Source organism: Myxocyprinus asiaticus, chromosome 7 (assembly GCF_019703515.2).
Source record: "Myxocyprinus asiaticus isolate MX2 ecotype Aquarium Trade chromosome 7, UBuf_Myxa_2, whole genome shotgun sequence".
Taxonomy (NCBI): Eukaryota; Metazoa; Chordata; class Actinopteri; order Cypriniformes; family Catostomidae; genus Myxocyprinus; species Myxocyprinus asiaticus.
The window spans coordinates 55,429,435-55,453,220 of NC_059350.1; the positions used below are offsets into that span (position 1 = coordinate 55,429,435).

The 23,786-nt window shown below is 36.9% G+C and overlaps 2 protein-coding genes across 8 annotated transcripts in view; both read right to left on the bottom strand.

Annotated features, from left to right (window-relative positions):
* The window catches only part of LOC127443443 (prolactin receptor-like), a 57,619-nt gene that overhangs the window by 8,394 nt on the left and 25,439 nt on the right, over positions 1-23,786 (bottom strand). The window contains exons 2-8 of one of the 7 annotated variants that reach the window (XM_051702067.1): positions 19,204-19,297; positions 14,761-14,851; positions 10,448-10,496; positions 5,165-5,282; positions 3,088-3,257; positions 557-735; positions 195-348 (exon numbers count right to left, since the gene is read on the bottom strand). In XM_051702067.1, the coding sequence (XP_051558027.1) occupies positions 195-348; positions 557-735; positions 3,088-3,257; positions 5,165-5,241 (580 nt within the window). In that variant the 5' untranslated portion in view covers positions 5,242-5,282; positions 10,448-10,496; positions 14,761-14,851; positions 19,204-19,297. Of the gene's footprint in view, positions 1-194; positions 349-556; positions 736-3,087; positions 3,285-5,164; positions 5,283-10,447; positions 10,497-13,179; positions 14,739-14,760; positions 14,852-18,586; positions 18,607-19,203; positions 19,298-23,786 lie in introns of those variants that run through there. The other 6 variants (XM_051702066.1, XM_051702071.1, XM_051702069.1 and 3 more) reach the window with 6 other exon arrangements.
* Positions 762-23,786, bottom strand: part of LOC127443464 (uncharacterized) — a 231,435-nt gene continuing 208,410 nt past the window's right edge. The window contains exon 7 of the transcript XR_007897666.1: positions 762-1,049. The gene's annotated coding sequence lies outside the window, so the exon portion shown is untranslated. The remainder of the gene's footprint in view (positions 1,050-23,786) is intronic.

The window sequence follows — 23,786 nt, forward strand, 5'->3', positions numbered from 1 at the left end:
GTTTGTTTGAGTGTGTGAGTGTGAGTGTGAGTGTGTGTGTGTGTGTGTGTTTGTGTGTGTCTGTTTGTGTGTGTGTGTGTGAGTGTGTTTGTTTGAGTGTGTGAGTGTGTGTGTGTGTGAGTGTGTTTGTTTGAGTGTGTGAGTGTGAGTGTGTGTGTGAGTGTGAGTGTGTGAGTGTGTGTGTGTGTGTATACCGGTCAGTGGTGTGGCAGTGATGGTGATGTTGAGTATTTGGCTCCAGGCGCTCCAGTGTTTACTGTTAGTTGACCTGCAGCGCACCATCAGCTCATAACTGCCCACCGACAGATCCAACAACTCCAGATGAGACTCACGCAGACGCTCCTTCACCTGCACCACAAACACACACACACACACACACACACACACACACACACACACACGTGTTGAGTTGTTATGGCTATATTAAAAAAAATATTGTGATTAATTACAAATATTACACTTCCATTGTAAGTACATTACTGTAAAGACATTTCAATTGTTTACAAACCGAGAGATGAGTTGACATAAAAATGAAGACTCGATGAGTGTTTGTTACCTTCCAGTGTTCTGGTTGAGCAAGGTGTCTGTAACGCAGCTCATAAACGAGTGTTATCCAGCCCTCACGCACATGAGACGCGATCGGATACATCCACGACACCAGAACAGTGCGACACGACTCAACAACACTGCTGTTCAGTACGGTGTACGACAGGTTAAAGGGCGGATCCGTCTCCACTGCAGAGCGAACAAAACACACCGTCTGTTATTAATAAACCACACAAGAAACAAGACAACAAAAGAAAATAAAGTTTTGAAACTTTAATGTTACAACTGTCTTTTATAGTGTGAATAATTGTTATCTGGAATCATAGAATAAGTTTCCACTGTTATGCCGGTGATACCCAACTTTATATTTCTTCTAAACCCAACAAAAATTCACAATTCTCCAAATTAACAGAGTGTGTCAATGAAATCAAAGACTGGATGGCCAGAAATGTCCTTGTACTCAATTCTGACAAAACAGAGGTACTAACTATTGGACCAAAAACCTCTAAAAATAAGCCGCTAAAATATAATTTGACTCTCGATGGATGTACTGATACATCATCTTCTACAGCGGAGAACTTACGTGTTATATTTGATACCAAACTGTCCTTTGAAAATCAAATTTCCAATGTTTGTAGAACAGCATTCTTCCACCTCAGAAATATTACTAAATTACGACACATGCTCTCTGTTGCTGATGCCGAAAAACTAATTCATGCGTTCATGACCTCAAGATTAGATTATTGTAATGCATTACTGGGAGGATGTCCAGCAAGATCAATAAATAAACTTCAATTGGTTCAAAATGCAGCTGCCAGAGTGCTGACGAGAACCAAGAAATATGATCATATTAGCCCCATTTTATCATCGTTATATTGGCTACCTGTTAAATTTCATATTAATTTTAAAATTCTGTTAACTACATACAAAGCTTTGAATGGTCTAACTCCACAGTACTTAAGTGACCTTCTGACACGCTATATTCCATCACGTTCATTACGATCACAAAATTCTGACCTGTTAATAGATCCTAGAATATTAAAATCCACAGGTAGATCCTTTTCCTATTTGCCTCCTAAACTATGGAATAGTCTCTCTAACACTGTTCGGGATGCAGACACACTCACTCAGTTTAAGTCTAGACTAAAGACTCATCTATTTAGCCAGACATACACATAATTTATCCATAAACTCACAATTAGGCTGCTTTAGTTAGGTCTGTCAGAACCTGGGATGGGACATGGGATACTTCATATGCCGCCGCCTGAACCTTGGACATAGGATAGACCTCACCGAACCTCACCGAAATGACCGGCCGGTTGAACTGTGAGGCACCTCATTGATCTCTGCCTGCATCACCTTTGTCTAATGATGGACTACACTCTTATAATGGAATACATAGACTATCAATTAATTGCCCATAAAAGCCTTCATCAGCCAACTATCAAAGCACAATGCATCAGTGTGAACTTCTGCAGTTAATCCAGGATGAACTTCATTAGTCATTAATCTTACAGTTCATACAAAATCTTTGTTTGAACACTGACCCTTAACACTTACTTAGTTTACTCATTTTAAACCATGTCTTGCACTGCACATAAATAACTAATATTGTCATAATATTCATGATGTTAGTCAGAGGGGAACTGGCCCCCACAGTGAGTCTGGTTTTTCTCAAGGTTATTTTTCTCCATTAATCAACATCTTATGGAGTTTTGTGTTCCTTGCCACAGTCACCTTCAGCTTGCACAGTGGGGTTATAAATACAATTATTATTTAATTACTTAATGTTATACACAATTTACAATCATATTTAATGAAGCTACAAAATGATGACTAATATTTTATAGATATTACAGTTTCATTTTCTGTTAATGCATGATTTCCTGTAAAGCTGGTTTGAAACGATGTGTGTAGTGAAAAGCGCTATACAAATAAAAATGACTTGACTTGATAATCGGACCGTTTGAAGATTTGTTGTTTGAAGGTTGTAAAACTTGGTGGTTTCAAGATAAACATTTGTAGATGTAGCTTGAGGAGCTTTAGGAGTTACAGTTTCTATATTTATAATCAAAATCTTTAAATCAAGTTTCATATTTTTCCATCATTTGTAATTCGATTAAATCATTCGCAATGCTTCATGGGATTGTAGTTCATTCCCTCATTAAAGACGTTAAGTACACAGTCTTGTATCTTTGTCTTTTTGTACAATTTTCAAACACTTTTTAGCTTCAAATCAAAGTTTGTAATGTTGTGATTCACCTCAGAGCTGGTTGGTTTGGTTCACAGCGCACAACTCTTTTATCAAGGATATTATGAAATCACTATGGAGAAACATGAATGTGAAAAATACTTCCGGCTGGAAAAGTGTGCAGGCACTGTTGTGTTCTGATCCAGTATGCAGCTAGGAATGATCAACACACTTGTGAGGTTGCGTGTGTAAAATGACAAATAACAGCTTCATGTTTACCAGGAAACAACAATTCAGATAGACAATGAAGCATCAGTTGAGTTCAGTGCATGTACAGCATAATACATCACCTATATCGGCCACATCGAGGCAGTGTCTCTGTGAGGTGATTGACCCTGTGCGAGTGTGTGCTGTCACGTTCATGCAGTACACCTCCCAAATCTGAGTGTGTTTGCTGTCAAAGAAGCAGCTGTTCGGACCGCCGCTCTCGTAATCAGAACACTCCTGAGGAGCGCGCTCACTGCAGAGACACATGACCACTGGTTAACTGCGAAAGAAACACATTACACTGCAAAAAATCATGTTTCCTTGTTTTCCAGTAGAAATATCTGAACAAGATGCATTTACTTGAGAAGCAACGTCATTTTATTAGATTAGATTTATTAGATTACATTAGATTCGATTTTTATTAGATTTATAGATTAAGATTCATGCTTTAAACAAGAAAAAAACTATTTATAGGAAAAATACACTTTATACATTCTCTGAAAACAAGTGCTAATATCTTATACAATTTTGCTTCTCAATTCAATGTATCTTGTTTGAAGGATGTTTAGATCTTTTTACTGGAAATCGTCATGGTTACTTGTGTAACCTCCGTTCCCTGATGTAGTGACACTAGGGGTCACTCTTGGGAGCCCGAGACACCTCTGGTCTTTGATAAAAGGCCAATGAAAATTGGCGAGTGGAATTTGCATGCCACTCCCCCGGACATACGGATATAAAAGGAGCTGGTATGCAACCACTCATTCAGATTTTATGCTGAGGATCCGAGACAAGGTCCGGCCATTTCAGCAGGTAGTTCAGTGTTGTGGCAGGTGGGACACAATGTCTCGTTCCCTCCATCAGGGAACGGAGGTTACGCAAGTAACCAGGACGTTCCCTATCTGTCACTCACTCGACGTTGTGTCAATGTAGTGACACTAGGGGTCCCTATACGAAACGCCACAATTGGCTGAACTGTGTTACGTGAACTGGCGGTGTGTGATGGGCAGGCTACTGTGTGCCTCGTAGCCAGCGCACCAGGTCGACACGTAACCTCCCCCAACATAGTTATGAGTGTCGAACAGCCCTTTTTGGGGACAAGTCAACTACCCAAAAGATAGAGACAGGCTAACCCAGTCGTGGCCTCTTTTCCCCTTTTTTTCCACTCCCTAAAAGTGGGATTATCCGACTGGGCCGCCAGGTCTAGTCGGGGGGTGTCCCTCCCAAGGGGAGGACACCGCGGAGACCACACCTCGCCCAAAGAGAGGGGGGGGATATTAAAGTGGAAAATATGTCACATGGTCTTGCTGACCATGTGGAAAGTCTCATTGTAGATCCTACCCAACGGGGGAGGAGTCGCTACAAACATGGAGACTGTGGCAGAGGGGGCTCTGCCCAAGGAAGACGCAGTTTTTGCGTCAGCATCTTGAACGGGAGTCTGTGTAAAGCCTGTTCAGTACTCGCAGGTCCAAGATTGGCCGCAACCCACCGCCTTTTTCAGTAACGACCGCAACCAGGAATAACACACAATCAGAAAGGCATCTTTAAAAAGACGTTCCGTGTGTGCCGCTCTTTTAGAGAAATATACTCTTTCAGGAAAATGTACTCTTTTTTTTCTGCCGAAGTGCCCAGGGGCGTTCTCTGCAGTGCACCAGTGCAGAGGGGGGAGAAGCCACTGAAATGCGCCGTCAGATCCAGCAGAGGTGAATGAACAGCCGTGGGAATTCAGCTCAGAGAGCATGACCGTTCGGCTCCGAAGATAAAATCTGAATGAGTGGTTGCATACCAGCTGCTTTTATACCCGTATGTTCGGGGGAGTGGCATGCAAATACCACTCGCAAATTTTCATTGGCCTTTTATCAAAGACCAGAGGTGTCTGGGGCTCCCAAGAGTGACCCCTAGTGTCACTACACCGACACCAACGTCGAGTGAGTGACAGATAGGGAACTAAGGTTTTCTAGTTATGCTGACATAAAATTACCATAAATCCAACACAATTTTTTTTTCAGTATATCAATGGATAACTGATAGTGACTCTAAACGTTCAACTGAGATACCAGAAAGTATTTTCACATCTATAAAATGACACACAGTAGTTACATGCAGGTAAACAGTTTAATGTACATTATCTACAGAATAAATGTCTGAATGGTGTGTTCTTACCCTGTAGTGTACATGAACGTGTAAGTGACGCTGTCTTCACTATCGAGTGGATGCCACCAGCACGTGAACTCCTCCATGTTTGGTGAGCGACAGTAATAAATAAACGGCTTCGCAGTATCTGTAATATAAAATATAAATATTGTATTTAAACACAAAGACATCAAGAGGAGAGTCTGATAGATCATAAATTAAGCCTTCAGTAAGCCCCACCTTAAAAAACACTACTGACCAATCCTACCTTAGCAACTGTTGCCAGACAGTTTTAAACAGAATTGTACAGATATGATCCAAAATTCAGTAAAAGTTTGTTCACAGGGCACTTATCATAGTGACACGAGATACCCACAGACAAGATAAACTTCAACATCAAGACAACTTGAAGACACATACACTGGCGGCCAAAAGTTTGGAATAATGTTCAGATTTTGCTGTTTCGGAAGGAAATTGGTACTTTAATTCACCAAAGTGGCATTCAACTGATCACAAAGTATAGTCAGGACATTACTGATGTAAAAAACAGCACCATCACTATTTGAAAAAAGTCATTTTTGATCAAATCTAGACAGCTGCCATCACTCCAACACCTTATCCTTGAGTAATCATGCTAAATTGATCATTTGGTACTAGAAAATCACTTGCCATTATATCAAACACAGCTGAAAGATATTCGGTTCATTAAATGAAGATTAACATTGTCTTTGTGTTTGTTTTTGAGTTGCCACAGTATGCAATAGACTGGCATGTCTTAAGGTCAATATTAGGTCAAAAATGGCAAAAAAGAAACAGCTTTCTGTAGAAACTCATCAGTCAATCATTGTTTTGAGGAATGAAGGCTATACAGTGCTTGAAGATTTCATACAAAGGTGTACACTACAGTCTTCAAAGACAAAGCACAACTGACTCTAACAAGGACAGAAAGAGATGTGGAAGACCAGATGTACAACTAAACAAGAGGATAAGTACATCAGAGTCTCTAGTTTGAGAAATAGACGCCTCACATGTCCTCAACTGACAGCTTCATTGAATTCTACCCGCTCAACACCAGTTTCATGTACAACAGTAAAGAGAAGACTCAGGGGTGCCGGCCTTATGGGAAGAATTGCAAAGAAAAAGCCACTTTTGAAACAGAAAAACAAAAAGAAAAGGTTCGAGTGGGCAAAGAAACACAGACATTGGACAACAGATAATTGGAAAAGAGTGTTCTGGATCTTAACCCCATTGAGCTTTTGTGGGATCAGTTAGACTGTAAGGTGCGTGAGAAGTGCCCGACAAGACAGTCACATCTATGGCAAGTGCTACAGGAAGTGTGGGGTGAAATGTCACCTGAGTATCTGGACAAACTGACCGCTAGAATAACAAGGATCTGCAAAACTGTCATTGCTGCACGTGGAGGATTTTTTGATGAGAAATCTTTGAAGTAGTTTAAGAAGTTCTGAAATTTGTTTTCAAATTGTAATAGTAATTTATCACATTATTAATGTCCTGACTATACATTGTGATCAGTTGAATAACACTTTGCTGAATAAAAGTACCAATTTCTTTCCATAAGAGCAAAATCTGTACATTATTCCAAACATCTGGCCATCAGTATACAAAATTTCATCCAATCCTGCCTGTAGGGGGCGCTACAAATAAAACCTGTTACAATTCTGCAACCATTTAAATGAGGAAATTGATATTTAGTGTACATCTTCTTTGGGGCAAGTGCTAACATATGCTTGAAATATCAATCGGACAAGTCAACAAATATGGCCACCAACAGCCAATCAAATTTCAGCAGCTAATAACTTCAATTGTGAAAGGCTGATCAATATGACATTTGGTACATCATTACAGGGTGTCAAGATGAGAGTGTGTACCAAATTTTGTGAAAACTGGCCACAAGGTGATGATATTATAGCCCTTACAAAAATCTAAACTAGCTGTAAATTTGCCACTCGTTATTTTCAAATGCAAATGAGTTTTTGATTCGTTGCAAATGTTTGCCAGAAATTTGCAGTTCTTTGCCGTTAGTGATGAACCTTTGGAAACAATGGACAATTTGCTGCAAGTCTGACATAAAGCTCATTTGTATGTGACAATTATCAGTGGCGAATTTGCGGCAAGTTTGTTGCAAATTTGCAATGAACTCTTGATTTTTGTAAGTGAGATTATTTTATGTTTTAACCAATAACTACAGAACTGTAAGGGCTAAAATGAAAATTTTAATAAAGAATTTAATTAGTATAAAAATTATTCAGCATCCACAAATCAATTGGTCATGAAGTTTTCTATTTCCACCTGAATAGTTTTAGCCACTTTGAATTCTTTTCAAAAACCTACTTTTCTGAATTCATCCTAGGTCATTTGCTTAATTCACATGAAATTTGGTATCTAAAGATGCTCCTGATAAATAGTTATCAAAGAATTTTGATTCATGTAAGTAACCATTTATGAGATACTTTATGAGCCAATACAGTTTCCGGCATGGCTCATAACGACTTCTTGACTTGTTTTGAGAACACAATGATCAAACTTCACAAAACTTGGTACACATAGACAACAGGACACTCTGAAGAAACACACCAAATTTTGTACATGTCTGATACTGTGAGTTGATATTTACTACCAAAATAACTTTATCCACACCATCAACAAGATCTTTCGTTATATTTCTTGTATTTCTTATACATTGGAAAGTGAAAATCCAATATACTCTGAGAATAACTTGCTTCAATTTATGATAGTGAAACTTAAATAGTGAGCTATTTAACAGATGCTCTAATAAAAATCAAGCAAGTTTGACAGTGACTCAATAGCTAATTATTATACTGTTCCCAGTTAAAACTCGAGACAGCATAAACGGCACAAACCCTCATTAGACAGCTTTCTACTGTACAAACAACATCAGGCTCCTGTAATCCTTTGAGAGATTAGGACATGTGGGCTAATGCTAGAAACTATGCTAATCTGATTTAGCAGCCACACATTCCTACAAAATACAGCCAGAGAGAGAAAGAACTCTAGTGACCCGACACACACACACGCACACACACACACACACACACAAACACACACGCACACACACACACGCATGCACACACGCACACACACACACACACAAACACACACGCACACACACACACGCATGCACGCACGCATGCACACACACACACACACACATACACACACATACACGCACGCATGCACGCACGCATGCACACACACGCACACACAAACACACACGCACACACACACGCACGCACGCATGCACACATGCACACACACACACACACATACACACACACATACATTTGAGCTTTTAAAATGAGATTAAAAGTTCAGGAAAGTTTGAAAAGTTCATGCAAAATCATTTAATGGTAAAAGCTGAATGACGGCTCAGTCTGATCATATGACAGCGAAACTACATTAAGTAAAACCAACACGATTTTTTATGAATGATCTGATTGTTTTCATTTTAACGTTGCATAATTTGAAATATAGCGGTACTGAGCGCAACAATCTGTTTCTGAAAGTAAACCTCACATTCATTTTCTCCACAGTTGAACTGATTATTAACGATAACTTGTAAATCTTTAAAGACAGATCTACCATGAGCTCAGAAGTTGTTAATCGATGGTTTATGCTTCTGTTGAAGACATCAGTCTGCGTTATTACAACTTAATTTTTAAACAAATCATGTTTAATAGCAGAATTCCTGGTGAAGAACTACACTACCCATAATCCTGAAGAGAGCTCCACCAATCAGAGAATCACTTCAAAAGAGCTCCGCCCACCGATACACTGTGAATGATGTAATCGAGTCACTCTCTCTACACTCTCAAAATACTTTTATATTTGTAAATATCTGGATATTTTGCAATCAAATTAAAATATATTGTTTCTATATTTATAATCAACAACTTTATATCAATAGTTTAATATTTTTCCATCGTTTTAATTTGATTACGTCATTCGCAATGCTTCATGGGATTGTAGTTCATTCCCTCATTAAAGACCTTAAAGGAATAGTTCACCCAAAAATGAACATTTGCTGATAATTTACTCACCCTCAGGCCATCCAAGATGTATCTGAGTTTCCTTCTTCATCAAAACAGAATTTAAGATTTTTAGGATTTTATTTCAGGCCTCCTCTAAACAATGCAAGTGAATGTCCTCCATTATTTGACGGTCCAAAATGCATATTTAAGGTGCATCAAAATAATCCACAGTTGGCAAATAAACTTCTTCTGAACCCAAATGACTGATTATTTTTAGAAACAAAACAATACTTTTATACTTTTTAACTACAATGTTTGCTTCCGTACATCTCTGTGACGCGCTCATGAGAGTGATGACGTAAGCTCGTTGGTAAGGTCACGCGTCACGTGGAGGAGGAGGCAGGAAGCGTGTCATTGTTTACATTGTTTTTTTAAAATTATTATTTGGAAATTATTTTTATTTTATTTTATATTGTTTTGTAATTGTTTTGGACTGTTTTGGTTTGTGAACGGCGCTCGATCTGTGCTCTGTACAAGTTTCTCTTGTAAACAATAACGTCAATAGATCAATAAATATAAATGTGTCAAATGTAGACACAACGAAGGTACCTGAACAACAGTGGGGAAAAAGTAACTGTTTTCTAAAAACTATTTTGGACAATATTTATATAATTTGATTTAGAATATACCAAAATTACTAAATACTTATCAGGGGAGGAAATGTATAGCTAAAATATATTTCAAATATATTTATGTAAATATACATTTTAAAATGTAAATTATTTAAAATATAAATGATTATCTTTTTTTAATTAAAATATATTTTATCAAAAACTTTTGATGTTGACATTTTTTTAATGTTGTAAAATACATCAGAAATACATGTGTATTTCTGAACACAGGATAGCAGGAGAGTCATTTACAGTATATTCATGAAGACATTTCTGATTGGACAAGTCAGTGTATTTAGTAGGAAATTGCTACCTGATTGGTCAGAGAAACTATAACCCTAACCAATCAGGAATCACGTCACTCATAAATATAAATGATTCTTTTCCTCCAATTCTATGCTTCAAAAATCCTGAAATATACAGTTTATATATATATATTTATTTATTGCTGCACGGGTTAAAGCTTGTTTATGCTAATTCCAAAACACGTGATTTTTGCAGGATGTTACATAATGTGCATTAGCGAATTATTTCTTGCATTTGTGTAAAACACACACACACACACACACAACACATTTCATCCCTCTGGCTTTTCTCTCTGGTCTCCATGACGACCTGTCTTCAGTATTTACCTGAGACGACCTTTCACCCGCTCATGACACTCAATCCTGCTGTATGTGCCTGTTGAGTGTACGGCAGTAAAATTACGAATCATTCAAAACAGCACAAGTCAAACAAAAACAGCTGCATTTCAACACGCTCTTTAATTGCATAATTGCATGTTGCATGTGCTGCAGGAGGAGCATTTCTCTGCTCGACGTTTTGAAAAACAGACAAACATGTTACTGCAAACTCTTGAACTGTGACATGCTGACGTATGCATGAAAACATTCTCTTATATTAAAATACAAATGATGGAGTAAACTGCCGTCTAAACAAACACAAATACATTTGACAAACAATTTTTATGTAGTTTAAATAAGAATTCCTGAATATTTGAGATAAAAGACTCCTTTAAGATTTTTAGTTTTGTGCACCGTGATTAAATCAGTCTTTTATCTGTGAATAATTGTGGTAAAAACATCAGTAAACAGCACAAAACTGTTAGTTTGGTTGCAGAATGTCTGAAGTGCCATAAACAGATTGTCAGATCTGTTGTGAAGTGACTCACATTAATTACTTCAGTCACAATGAACATTCATTTATGAAATACTCCTGTATTAACACTGACACTTCAACATGTTTATTGTACTGTGCTAAAAGCAAACTAATATACTACAAGAGCTCTAATAAAACACTTGAAGAGGTTATTAATGATGAAATAAACAGAGCACTGGTGTAACGTCTGCTGAAGTTGTTATTTTGAATATAAACTTAAATGTTAATATATTGTTATATGAGAGAGTATAACAATGACATTTGCCGTCTCATTTTTATTTATACACACAAATTATGTTGTTCCATCAATATTCAATTCAAAGAAATATATTTGTTCAAAAGTCCAGAAGAAAAATCACGTTTTTTTTAATCTCCTGAGATCCGAGTGTGACTGCTGTGTGCATTTACCATTTCCCTTTTTAATATGTAACTACAAGCACCAAATAAACAAGCAAAAAAACGAAATATTCTAGAACAAATAGTTTTCATAAAAATATTTGTCCTCATATATCGACAGCGGGACTAATTTGTGAAATGTTAAATAATATCAAGCTATAGAAAGTCAGATTGTTTTCATCAAATTGTTCATTATGTTTCCAGGAGTGTTGATTATTCATGTGTTTGAGACATTACAGACATTACATCATAAATTAGCATAATTAATTCAGATTCAAAGTAATGTCCAGCATCATCCAATCACTGTCAATCATGTTAAAATAAAATGATACATTATAAATTCTGAATCTATGTACTGATTATCATTGTCACATGTCTGTCAAACATGTTGAGTGATCCAAACATCATCTGCAGCCTGAAACTGAACTTTTGATCAGATTTTAGGAGTGAATGCACTTAACTGCATAGAGAGATATAGGATGCTCCCTTGCTCCCTATTTAGTGAATGACTTAACCTCCAGTGTGCTGTCTGTCTGCACTGGTCTCAGAACAGTTTCAAATGCACCTTATTTTCATCCTAACTCCATATAAAGCCTCTGAAAGCAATTTATTTTCTCAATGTGATAATGTTCAGTAAATATATGAATGCATTTATTAATGTTAATCAATAGAACCGTATTGTACAGTGATAACAAAATAAAATATAACAAAAACTATATTAAAATGAAGCAAAATGACCCAAAGATGCTGAAAGTCACACACACACACACACACACACACACACACACACACACACACACACACACACACACAACACACAAACACACAAACACACACACACACACACCTGCAAATAAATACAGTTAATAAACCAAATAAATTCATTTTCTGCATCAAACTTCTGCAACACAAAAATACCTGGTCATATTTCACCCCAAATCAATACAAAACAGAAATACAATTTTCATTATTTTTGCATTGTGACATTATTTCAGGACACTTAAGTACATTTACCTTCCAATTCTCATAACTGTAACGTGTCCGCATGTTTTACTTTTTCATTTCCCATTATTATCCATGATAATTCTCATCATAATACAGTCATTTTTTAAAACTGTATTACAGCTGTTGTACAATGATTTTTTTAAATCAAAATCAGTGTGTGAATGAAAGGCAGTATAGGGAGTACTTCTATAATGTATAAATACTTTACAATTTAAATAATATATATATATATATATATATATGTTGGCATTGCAGTAATGAGAACTGGGGTTACAATCATGAAAATAACGACACAATGCAAAAAAATTATATATATATATATATATTTCTAATTAGTTTCTTTTGATTTTGGAGTAAAAAAGGACCAGGACATTGATAATCACCCCAAGTTAAAAATCAACATAAAATCAAAAATTATTATGAACGATTCATCAGTTCACTTTATACTTAAGAATAAAAATGTTTGTCTTCATAATCTTTCATTATAATGTAATAAAATATTTTGTTCAAGGTTTACACCCTCTGACCGATGTCATTCATGATTACTGGATGAAGATTTAAAAAAATCTTTTTATAAAACTTACACTAACAAACAGCAGATTTAACCCTAACCCTAATTTACACGACTTTTCTGGGTCAGAAATCACAATTTTAACATTCAGCAGTGTTACTGGAAAGTGAAATAGATGCTAAAGGTTTGATACATTTTAAAAGTATTATTATTAATAATAATTTATTACTGATTAAAATCAGAAGCCCTGGAGTATGACATCATATCCTGTTTTGTCTGAAGTATTTCACACACCTGCAGGAGGTTTCGTTGAGAGTTTGTAAGGTCTATTCACTGTGAAACTCTAGACAAATAAAACTGTGAGGTGAATTCTTCAAAGCTGTTTTATGTGTCAACATCACAAAAGCCTTTAATGTTCAGATATTCCTTCTGTAAAACTCCTCAAATAGATTCCTGTAGGGAATGTTGTAAACACAGTGGATTCATTCATCAACAGTAAATCCTCTTGTGAATAAAGTGCAGCTCAGTTCCTGAAATAAAGTGAGCGTGTCTTCAGAAAGAGACATTGAAGCAGCACAACATGATTAACACACCGTATCACATGATCACATAACCATACATGCGTTTGTACGGTTGAGATAAGGTTCATAATTCTATTCATTCCTAAACAGGAAAAACCGCCTCTCCTCTTTCACACAAACATTGAAACAAACTCAAGACGATCAAACGCTGCATCACCTGAACACAAGATCAGCATTACTACTGAGAGAACTACTTCTAATATGATCTTCTTAAAGATAAGAGACTTTCCACCAATACATAACAAAAACAGCCTTGAATATTTGTTCCTTTTCATCATCAGTGAATGAGATGCTTATATTATATTATATTATATGTGCCATTGTTTTCAGCCCTTCTACCAAAATTTGGGAAGACATGTGAATTTCATTTAAAATTAAAATAAATAACATTCATAAATTAAAACAACAAATATAAGCAGCAATGAACGGAGGTAAGCCCTTTAAACATTCACTAAACACAATGAGCCCCAGCACAACAGAGGCACAACTGTACGTCCAGCCAAGACGAGATTCACCCAACCGTAGTCCAGAGCTTTAACCACAGCGCCACACAATCCACAAGTCTATAAGATGCCAAAGAGACACGCCATGTTGAGAGTACAAAATGATTGCTGAGAAAATGTTGTCGTTAAAGCTGAGTGTTTTGAATGGAAGCAGGAATTGTGCAGTAAATTACGGCCTAAATGTGAACATCCAAAGGTGAACAGAAGTACAATTTTAAAACTAATCTTGTGGGATTCAAACACCCAACCTTTAAGTTTGTAGTCCAGAAATTTACATACTGCGCCATTCAGTTAACACGACCATCGATGGCAAAGAGACATGCCAAGGTTAGGTTCAGCACACAAAATCACTGGTTAGCATGCTATCTGATGAGCATGTGAAGCAAATGTTGCCTGCAGATAGCATAATAACCAATTAGCATAATTAGTTATCATAGCACATGAGTAGCATGCTAACCAGACAGTTTCCATTCAAACTATAGGTGGCGCTGTGTCCAAACTGCTCAGGTACCCTCAGGACATGATATTGATGATGAGTACCAATTTTCCTTTCAACAAAGAGTTCAAAACTTTATTTCAACACTTTGTATTAAAATGTAAAATGGCGGAGAGTTGATTTGGTCAGTGTCAGAAACTATGGCATCGTTGAGATCCTCATGATATTGGGCAAAACTGTTCAAAAGGTATGGAATAGCCATTAAAATAGCCATTTTCTGGAATTCTTGACCCATAAGTGGCGCTGTCACCAAACTTGGCATGCACCCTCAGATAATGGTTCTAATGAAGCATACCAAGTTTTGTCGAAAGACCAAAGTATTGCCAAGATACAGCCTCACTTCCTGTTGTTTGTCAACTTTGAGTGCAGCTCAGTCTGAAGATCACCTGAGACAAATTTGATAAGATTTGTAAGAGAAAGGGGAAAAACGGTTAACAATATATTTTACGAAATTGCACAATTTATACAGTATACACTGAAAATACCAGTTTCATGGAACTTGACATGAGGAATGAAACCAGAGGGTGAAAATAATTATTCTTCTAGGCCAAAGGGCACAAAAGTTATCAGCAAAAGAAAAATGAAATTCTGAGCTGATGGTGGCACTATAGAGTTTGACTGGGAGACCCCAAAATTGGCTTGATGATGTTTCAGACCACCGCCAATTAGTGTACCAAATTTCAGAACTTTCCACCAAACGGTTCATAGAACTGCAATAAACAACCAGCCAAAAGAAGAAGAAGAATGTATTCATTAGGAGCTACACCCATGCAGGGCTTGACCCTCCTAAAAAACCACAAGATTCAGCCTAAATGAAGCGGCGATCACTCAGTAGACATGAATGCAGTCAACACTAAAATCTGTGTTGGAATAGAGGAAATGGAATGAGATTATTAACTAGTGTTCCTACCATGCTGTAGTAGATAGTGTACAAATGATGATGTCACTTCCTGAGTGTCACAATTTGATGGATTGATATCAGATATCTTCAGCTGTCTTAACCAGCTCTAACTAACCCATTTTAAACGTCTCCTCCCATCATACTCGTGTCTCTCTGGGGTTCATCTAGAAGCGACTGAACATGTTCTGTTTTTATGCTTCAAAATGTATAATTCAACACAGATCTCACATGATTTATTAAAAGTGCTGAAGAAGAGAGATGTTATAAAGACTAATAAGATGAGAGTGAGTGCTCACCAGAACACCATCACATCACTGAGTATCAATCATATCATACAAATTATCATACAAGACTTCAAAAAAATATAGTATATTGTAGAACTTTTAGAACAAATATCATACAACCAGTAAAGCTGCACTATGTAAGATTTTTTAGTTAAAAAATCGAGTACATAACAAATCAGTGTTCAAAACAATGTTCTTACCTTACCCCGATTCACTACGGTAAGCCTATAAAAATGATGTGTATTATGAGCTGTCGGGTCAGATTTGGCGTGAAATCGCTGGTTTACGACGTTCATCCTTGCGTCATTACGTCACGTCCGGGACACACAGGAAAGAAGAGCCGGCCATCACGTGGAGAAACTACGTTCAGTCACACTCACACAGTTCAGAACAGCACCACTGCAGTCTGATGGATGTTTATCTGTTGTCTGTTTGGTGAAGTTGTTTATCTGGATATGTTGTCTGGTAGGGATGTTGAAGCTAATATTGCTTGTATGAATCAAACATTACTCATGTGATGTATCTACAGTTACTGTGAAATTGACTTCTTGTTATTGTTATATTGCATATTTAAGCATATTATAATACTGCATATTTTATCCCCATCATTACTGAATCCTCATTTTATGTTTTTAGTTTAATGTGTAATTGTGTGCATTGCATAGACGTACTATTGTAGTATTACGGTTTACTTGCATTATCAACTGTGGCTGTACAATATAAAATAACAATAATAAAGTCTTCCATTGAACTCGTATCAGCCATATCACGAGTTTCACCTCTTGATAAGTGTAGTACAATACAAACATCAATAGTAGATAAAACACTTGAATAATCCTATTAAAATATACTGGTGTTGATTGAGGTGATTGAGTTCTCTATGTACAAGCTCTTTAAGTGTAGTGTCAGAAAAGAGCTACAAGTCTAATTCATTCAAAATATGTAAATGAGAGTGTTATTGATCTTCATCAGAGCAAGTAATATTTCAGTTTAAATGTTTAATTGTATAACGTATCACCATGAAAACAACACGTTATGACTGCGGCTCTGAATATCTCTCAGTCATGACTGTGGTTGCTGCTGGAAGAGGTATTAGGGAGTCCAGAAGGGGGTGTTCACCCTGTGGTCTGTGTAGGTCCTAATGCCCCAGTATAGTGATGGGGACACTATACTGTAAAAAGGCACCGTCCTTTGGATGAGACGTTAAACTGAGGTCTTGACTCTCTGTGGGAGAGGACACTTCTTGAAAAGAGTAGGGGTATAACCCCGGTGTGCTGGCCAAATTCCCCTCATTAGCCCTTGTCAATCATGGCCTCCTAATAATCCCCATCCATTAATTGGCTCTATCACTCCGCTCTCTCCTCTCCACCAATAGCTGGTGTGTGGTGAGCGTACTGGTGCACTATGGCTGCCGTCGCATCATCCAGGTGGATGCTGCACACTGGTGGTGTTTGAGGAGAGTTCCTTGTTCACTGTGTACAGCAGTATCAGAAAAGTGCTATATAAATGTAACATTAATTCATTCATAACATCAAATCATGAGATTCATCCATCAGAAGAGCAGTGCCGAAACACGACTCATGTAAAGTGTTCTAACGCAAATGGCTTGCAGTTTTAACTTTCAACCACAGATGTCGCTAGAGAGCACAAAGTTACTGTACATAATGCAGCTTTAAAAGTGTAGTAAGTACATATGCTCTGGCAGAGGCTGATATTACAGTAAATCTTATAGAACTACACATTGAATATGTGGCTCATATAAGATTCTCCATAACAGGATTTGCTCACCCAGGTGCAGGGACGGACAGGCCACAGGGAGAACCGGGACTCTTCCCAGTGGGCCGGTACGAAACAGGGCCAAACGGGCGGCGATAAACTGAAACGGGCCGCCGCATTATGCTGAAGGGGGCTGCGATATGCAGAGAAGGACAGCGACAAATAAATGCTGAGCCGTTAGTATTCGTATTCTTCTTCGAGAATGTCTGTGTTTGCAGTCTTGACACAATGCTGGGGGCAAATGCCCATTCATTAAAATCAAGGGAAATATCCAGTACATTTGGCTATTATTATTTTATTTAAGAACAAAAAGAAAAAAGAAAACAAATGTGTTCAGAATGTTACGTTTCGACCAAGAATTTTCATTTCTCAAGTGTAATGTTGTTATAGATTACAGAGATATAATCTCTATAATCTGAAATAAGTGTTTTGTTTTTATTTTTAATAACACTTGATCCATGATGGAAAAGGCTCGTTTTCAGCTGCCATTATTCCAGTCTACTATGAAAATAATGTGTTCCATAATTCCAGAAATCATTTAATATGTTAGTACTAAAGTAACATTTCTTTTTGTTAGAACGGTTCAAATGGTTGTGCTACTTAATGAAGTGTGGAAATCGTAATATAGTGTCTTTAAGGTATTAAGTAGACTTGCATTTATTTAATACAATACACATGCAAGTCAAATTTCAGTTTTAAAATTAATCAAAAAGAAACATATTTCTCAATCTATTGTTCTTTTGAGAGATGAAGGTTATTCCATACACTAAAACAAACTTGTTCTAACCGGGACAGAGAGAGAAGTGGACAATCCAGATGCACAACATCAAGAATACAAGTACATCAGTCTCCTCACAGGTCCTTTAATGAACAGTATATGCCGAACAGTTGCATTGCTGCAAGTAGAGGATTCTCGGATGAACAGAAAGTTTGAAGAATACAGTATTTATTTTGTAACATTATAAATAACTTTACTGTGATTTTCAATTATGTTCAATCAATTTAATGCATCCTCTGTGAACAAACCCCCACAATCAAACCAACCTTGGTATTTTTATAATAAACAAACATGTCCAATAAACATGATATTGGCTTGGTAATTTGTGGTACTTTTAAGTGCTTTCATATAGTATACACTTTTATTTAGAACATGTCTTTACCTGCAGAAGACAATCGCTCACAGGCTGCACTCGCACATGACCTTCATCACTGACAAACCATCGAATGCAGTTGCAGGGTTTATTTCAATGAACTGTAAGTAAATATCCACTTCATTCAGTGTTGTTTTTGTTCTCTGTCGTTTTACTGCATGATAAAGCGCTTCAAATGATTCAGTCCGCACATTAGACAAATTCATTGAGAAGAAGACTCAAAGAGTGATTAATTCACGCATCGGGCATCATCGCTCCGATTCATGAGTTCACAATGGCATACTATCCATACTACTCTCACTGTTTTTGCCAAACACAGATATAACAGAAGCAGTAAGAGTAGTATGGTAGTAAGGCATTTAGTACACGGCTTATATGTTCCGTGGAGGGCGCCACAACACATTATCGGAACGCACAGGGCACATTTTGTTCGACAGATTTGACACATTGGCTTGCCCCCGAAGTGATGGTGCCCTAGACGGTCACTTATGTTGCCTACTGGGTTAACCGGCCCTGTGTCAAACAACTAAATCATATTTTCCACTATTGATCACAATTATACATTCAGACGGAAAGCACATTCACTCACACTCGATACAGACACGCTCACTGTGACCTTTACTGACCTTCCTGCAGGCCGGCTGCGTGTGTCGACTGTTGCAGCAGCGCATTCACTGTCATCCAGTTGAGCATCAGCAGAAGACGCAGCATCACGCAACACTGAAACACACAAACACACTGACATTAACACACCTGTAACACATTCATAACACACTTAAGCTTTTCATTTAAAGAAATCACATTAATTCTTCTGTTAAAACTCATGTATTATTTGAGCTGTAACGTTGTTTAAATTGTTGTTTTTATGATCGTTTTACATCATCATGGCAATGAAGTTGTTAAATTGTCAATAACTTTCCACACATGTGGTTAGTAGGTGATTTTATCACAGTAAAATCATGTTAACACACATATTGTTTATGTCTTGTGTCTATACTTTTGAAACAGTGAGTATTTTAATGTTTACAGATTGACCCCATTGACTTCCATTGTAAGTGTCTCACTGGAACACACATTTGTGCTTTTATTAAAGAAAAGGAGGAACGAATGAGATCTCGCTGATGAACATCAGAAGGTCTGACTGACGGTCTGTTTAAAGTGATTCAGTCTCTACAACTTTAACCTGGAATTTAAAGACGCCACACACACAATCACACTTATATCTTCATCTGAAGCCCAATGTAGACAAATAAATAAACTGATGAAATGAATTTAATTGTGCAGATTTACAACACTAAACGCCTTCATTTACATCAGTTACACATTCTCATTCAATTACACGTCAGTAAATTTACAGCCATGAAGAATAAAAAGAGAATTTAAGAGAGAGTCATGAGACTCATCACAGGATAATCCCATCTGATCTCTGCGGTCACAAGAGTTTACTTTCAGATGTACATGAATGTATACAGGACAGTGAAGGGCACAGCAGGGCTAAAAATCCCCTTTAAGGAAAATGTGTTTTTTCTGGTCACAATGTGTATCAATTCAAAAGTGCCTTTATGCCCGTTGTACCTGATGTTACAGGTGCTGAAACTGCTCAACAGTTCTTTAGAAATATTCCATGAAGCTCATAAAAGCTGCTTTCAATACTAACTATAAAATAATGAGCAAAATGCTGTAACGTATGTCACACTGCAGGTCATGTCATCATTTCATGTCAAGTGTCCGTGTATCAGACATTTCCTTTGAGTACAGACTGTTCCAGAAAACATGAAAGTGTTACTGAACACTTATTAAAGCTTGTAAAATGAATAAATCCGCTCTATGTGTATGAGACTGATGAAATCATATCACATGTTTGCTCTCAGTATATCTTCATACTGTCTATAGTGTTGAATCGACACAACTGTCCTTTCAGCACATATTACATGTATGAACTCTGTAATCTCACTTGAGCCGTACTTATATGCTGCAGTTTCAGCACATATGCAGAAAAGCCATTCAAAAGTAGAAAACGCAAGGATTTTAAAGCCACATGATTTTGTACAAAAGCTTTTCCAATATCTGAAGGAGATTAAGAGCTTTAAAAGAACAGTAAGAATGATTTCGCTGCTCCATTATTGTCTCCAGATTAAACATCATGATGAATCTTTCATCTTTTATTTGTCCAGAGTCAAATCTCATCTGGTTAGAACACCGTGTATTAATATATCAAACCTGATGACGTTACCTTAATTAGTATAATTACTGACGATAAGTATACACTGTAATTTAAAAGATATTGCACACTTTTATAGCTTCAGTGTATAAAATACTTTAGCTGTGTTCTGATTCACAGGGTCCCTATTAAGTGTTCACTGAGATCTGTTGAAGTTTACTTAACAAAATGTGTTTATTTGGAAAACCTGCAACGTCATCAAACACAGACAACGCTTGAGTCGCGCCGATTTCAGGTCATACTCGTGTAAATGCATATACATTTTCTTAAAATAACTTTACATCTATATTTATAAATGTGTATTCTTATAAACATTTATTTTTATATATTTAAATTAATATATTTCTCCAGACTCTTGCTGTTTATTATATAAAAATAAATGTTATTTGGTTATTTTATAATGTGTGTCTTAACTGTTATGTGACGGTCACAACTCGTTTGCAAACCTGAGGTGAATTTAACTGGACTAAAACGCCAGCATCTCAAACCCCTTTTGTTTATTTTATGTTAGCGTATATTTTAGCCAATGTCAGCACTCTGGTGAGTAATATTCCCTCTCCACTTCCTGTGTAGTGATGAATGGATTAGGGCTGCACAATTTGGACAAAAAGTCATAATGTGATTATTTAGAAAAATACTGCGATTGCAATTTGAACAGCAATATGATAAACAAAAAAATACACAAAAAAATACATATATTTTTGCCTATTTTTAAAGGAGCAATATGCTGACATCAAGCGTTTAAAATGGGTACTGCAGTCCAAATTCAAAATATTGGAGAGAGTTGTCTCCCCCGCCCCCTCATCCCCAGGTTGAGGACACGCAACAGGAACGAGCAAACTGACAATGGCAATCGACGAGCCATACACTGTAAGCTCATGTGGATTTTTTTATAACTGTTAATGTTAGCTAGATGTATTGCTGGCTTCCATGGCTGCAGGTGCTGTTTTTGCCCGCTAACTTGATTCAAATCTGGCAACCCAGGGTGTTGAAATACTCTTGGGAAATGGGCAGTGGGCGGGACCACACAGGCCAAAACACAAACAGAAATTCCGGCCCGAAATAGACATTACTAAGTAGAAAATACGGCTGTAGCATTGTTATCGGAGAAGCCGGTATTTCAACTTGTTTCCTAAATCTCTGATAACATATTATGATAATTTTATGCTTTATACAGTAAATATATTCCTTTAAGATTGAGGCATTTCAATTTCATCAAATTCATTAAATTTCATCGAATTGTTTTCAAATTTCCATCAAATTGAAATGCGTAATTTTTAACAATTTCATTCATTACATTTAATATATATATATATATATATAGAGTTAAAGATTACACAATTAAATTTTAAGGAATTTTGTTATGAAGCTGAAATACGTAAATCCTAAAATGTTTTTTGTGTAGTAGCTAAGTGATATCTTTTGACCAAAATGAGACAATGTTTTGCCCATGCTCTACTGCCAATAACAAGACTTAAAGTCCTCTTAAAATGAACCAAACTCATACCTTTTTCACTTTAGCCCAAAATAAACAAACAAAGCAATTTCACATTGTACCTGTCCACTGTGTACCCGTTTGCATCCACTTTGTGTCTCAGCCCACTATTCATCATTATTATTTTTTGGAACCCAGTGAACTTGAATATTATATAATTTTAATATAATATTTATTATTATTATACAGTAGTAATATATCAAGCTTTTATTTTGTTGGGAAATGCGGAAACACCGTAAGAGTTTCTGGTTGTTGTATAATGTGCTCCTCATTTAAACATCTGCTCCTCTGTCCACAAATACCCGGTGCAATGGGGTATTTTATTTGTATATTAACTTGTAGCAGCCAAATATATTTGTAATACGCAAAAGTTAAATGAAAGTGAATCTGAAGTGCACATAACTAGCAAATGAGCAACAACTTGCTACAAATAAACAAATAAGTCAACCGTTTAGCTAAGTTTTCAATGGCAGCAAACTTAAGTGCTTCTCTTTCAACGACTGACTTATTTATTTATTTGTAGCAAGTTGTTGCTCATGATGAAGTTACAGTGATGTCAATTTGTTCTTTACAAGAAGTCGCTGAAGTGTGCCAAAAATCGTGCAAACGCCTTTATGTATTTTTAAGATATGTGCAATCAAATATAGTGGACCTGGCTTTTTGGGGGGCCACCCTGTCTATGTCAATAACCTGTAATGTGTTTCCCTCATACTGTGGTATGCAAAAATTAGTTTAGGTTTAGGGTTAGGAGTTAAAGTTAGGAAAAATCGTTGCTTCATCGTTTGTTTATAAAAAGAGCCAATCTGATTTCTTGACCATCAAATTAACATCCAGTTTGACAGTCCATAATTACATTTACATTTATGCATTTGGCAGACACTTTTATCCAAAGCGACTTACAGTGCCCTTATTACAGGGACAATACCCCCGGAGTAACCTGGAGTTAAGTGCCTTGCTCAAGGACACAATGGTGGCGGCTGTGGGGGATTGAACCAGCAACCTTCTGATTACCAGTTATGTGCTTTAGCCCACTACGCCACCACCACTCATATGTCCAAATGTTCACCGTCTCTCAGACATCATTTGTCCCTATTCCTCGTCTTCAGAGATCCGCTTTGTTTGTGTAGAATAAAGATTATGGATGCTTTGCTCTGTGCCGAGTTCTAATTCACTAATCTGAGCAGCAGCTCTGGCTTACACAAAACAAGTCAGATTATGCAGATTGTGTCGAACACTGCCGGTGACCTCGTACTGTTGAGCGCGTGCAAATGACCATATGGACAGTTTAGTGTTCAGAACTTCATCAATTAGCTATTATCTGTCAAAGCTTCTTGTGTTTGGTGACAATCACAATGACAACTCAATCTCTTTATTAGTCTGTAATCTTCCTCTTGCAAATCATCTCTTTAACCTTCACAAACACTACTGAGGTGAAACATTGAGGTAAATGATCTGGGCTGGTAATCAAGAGCTGTTTGGATCAAATCTAATTT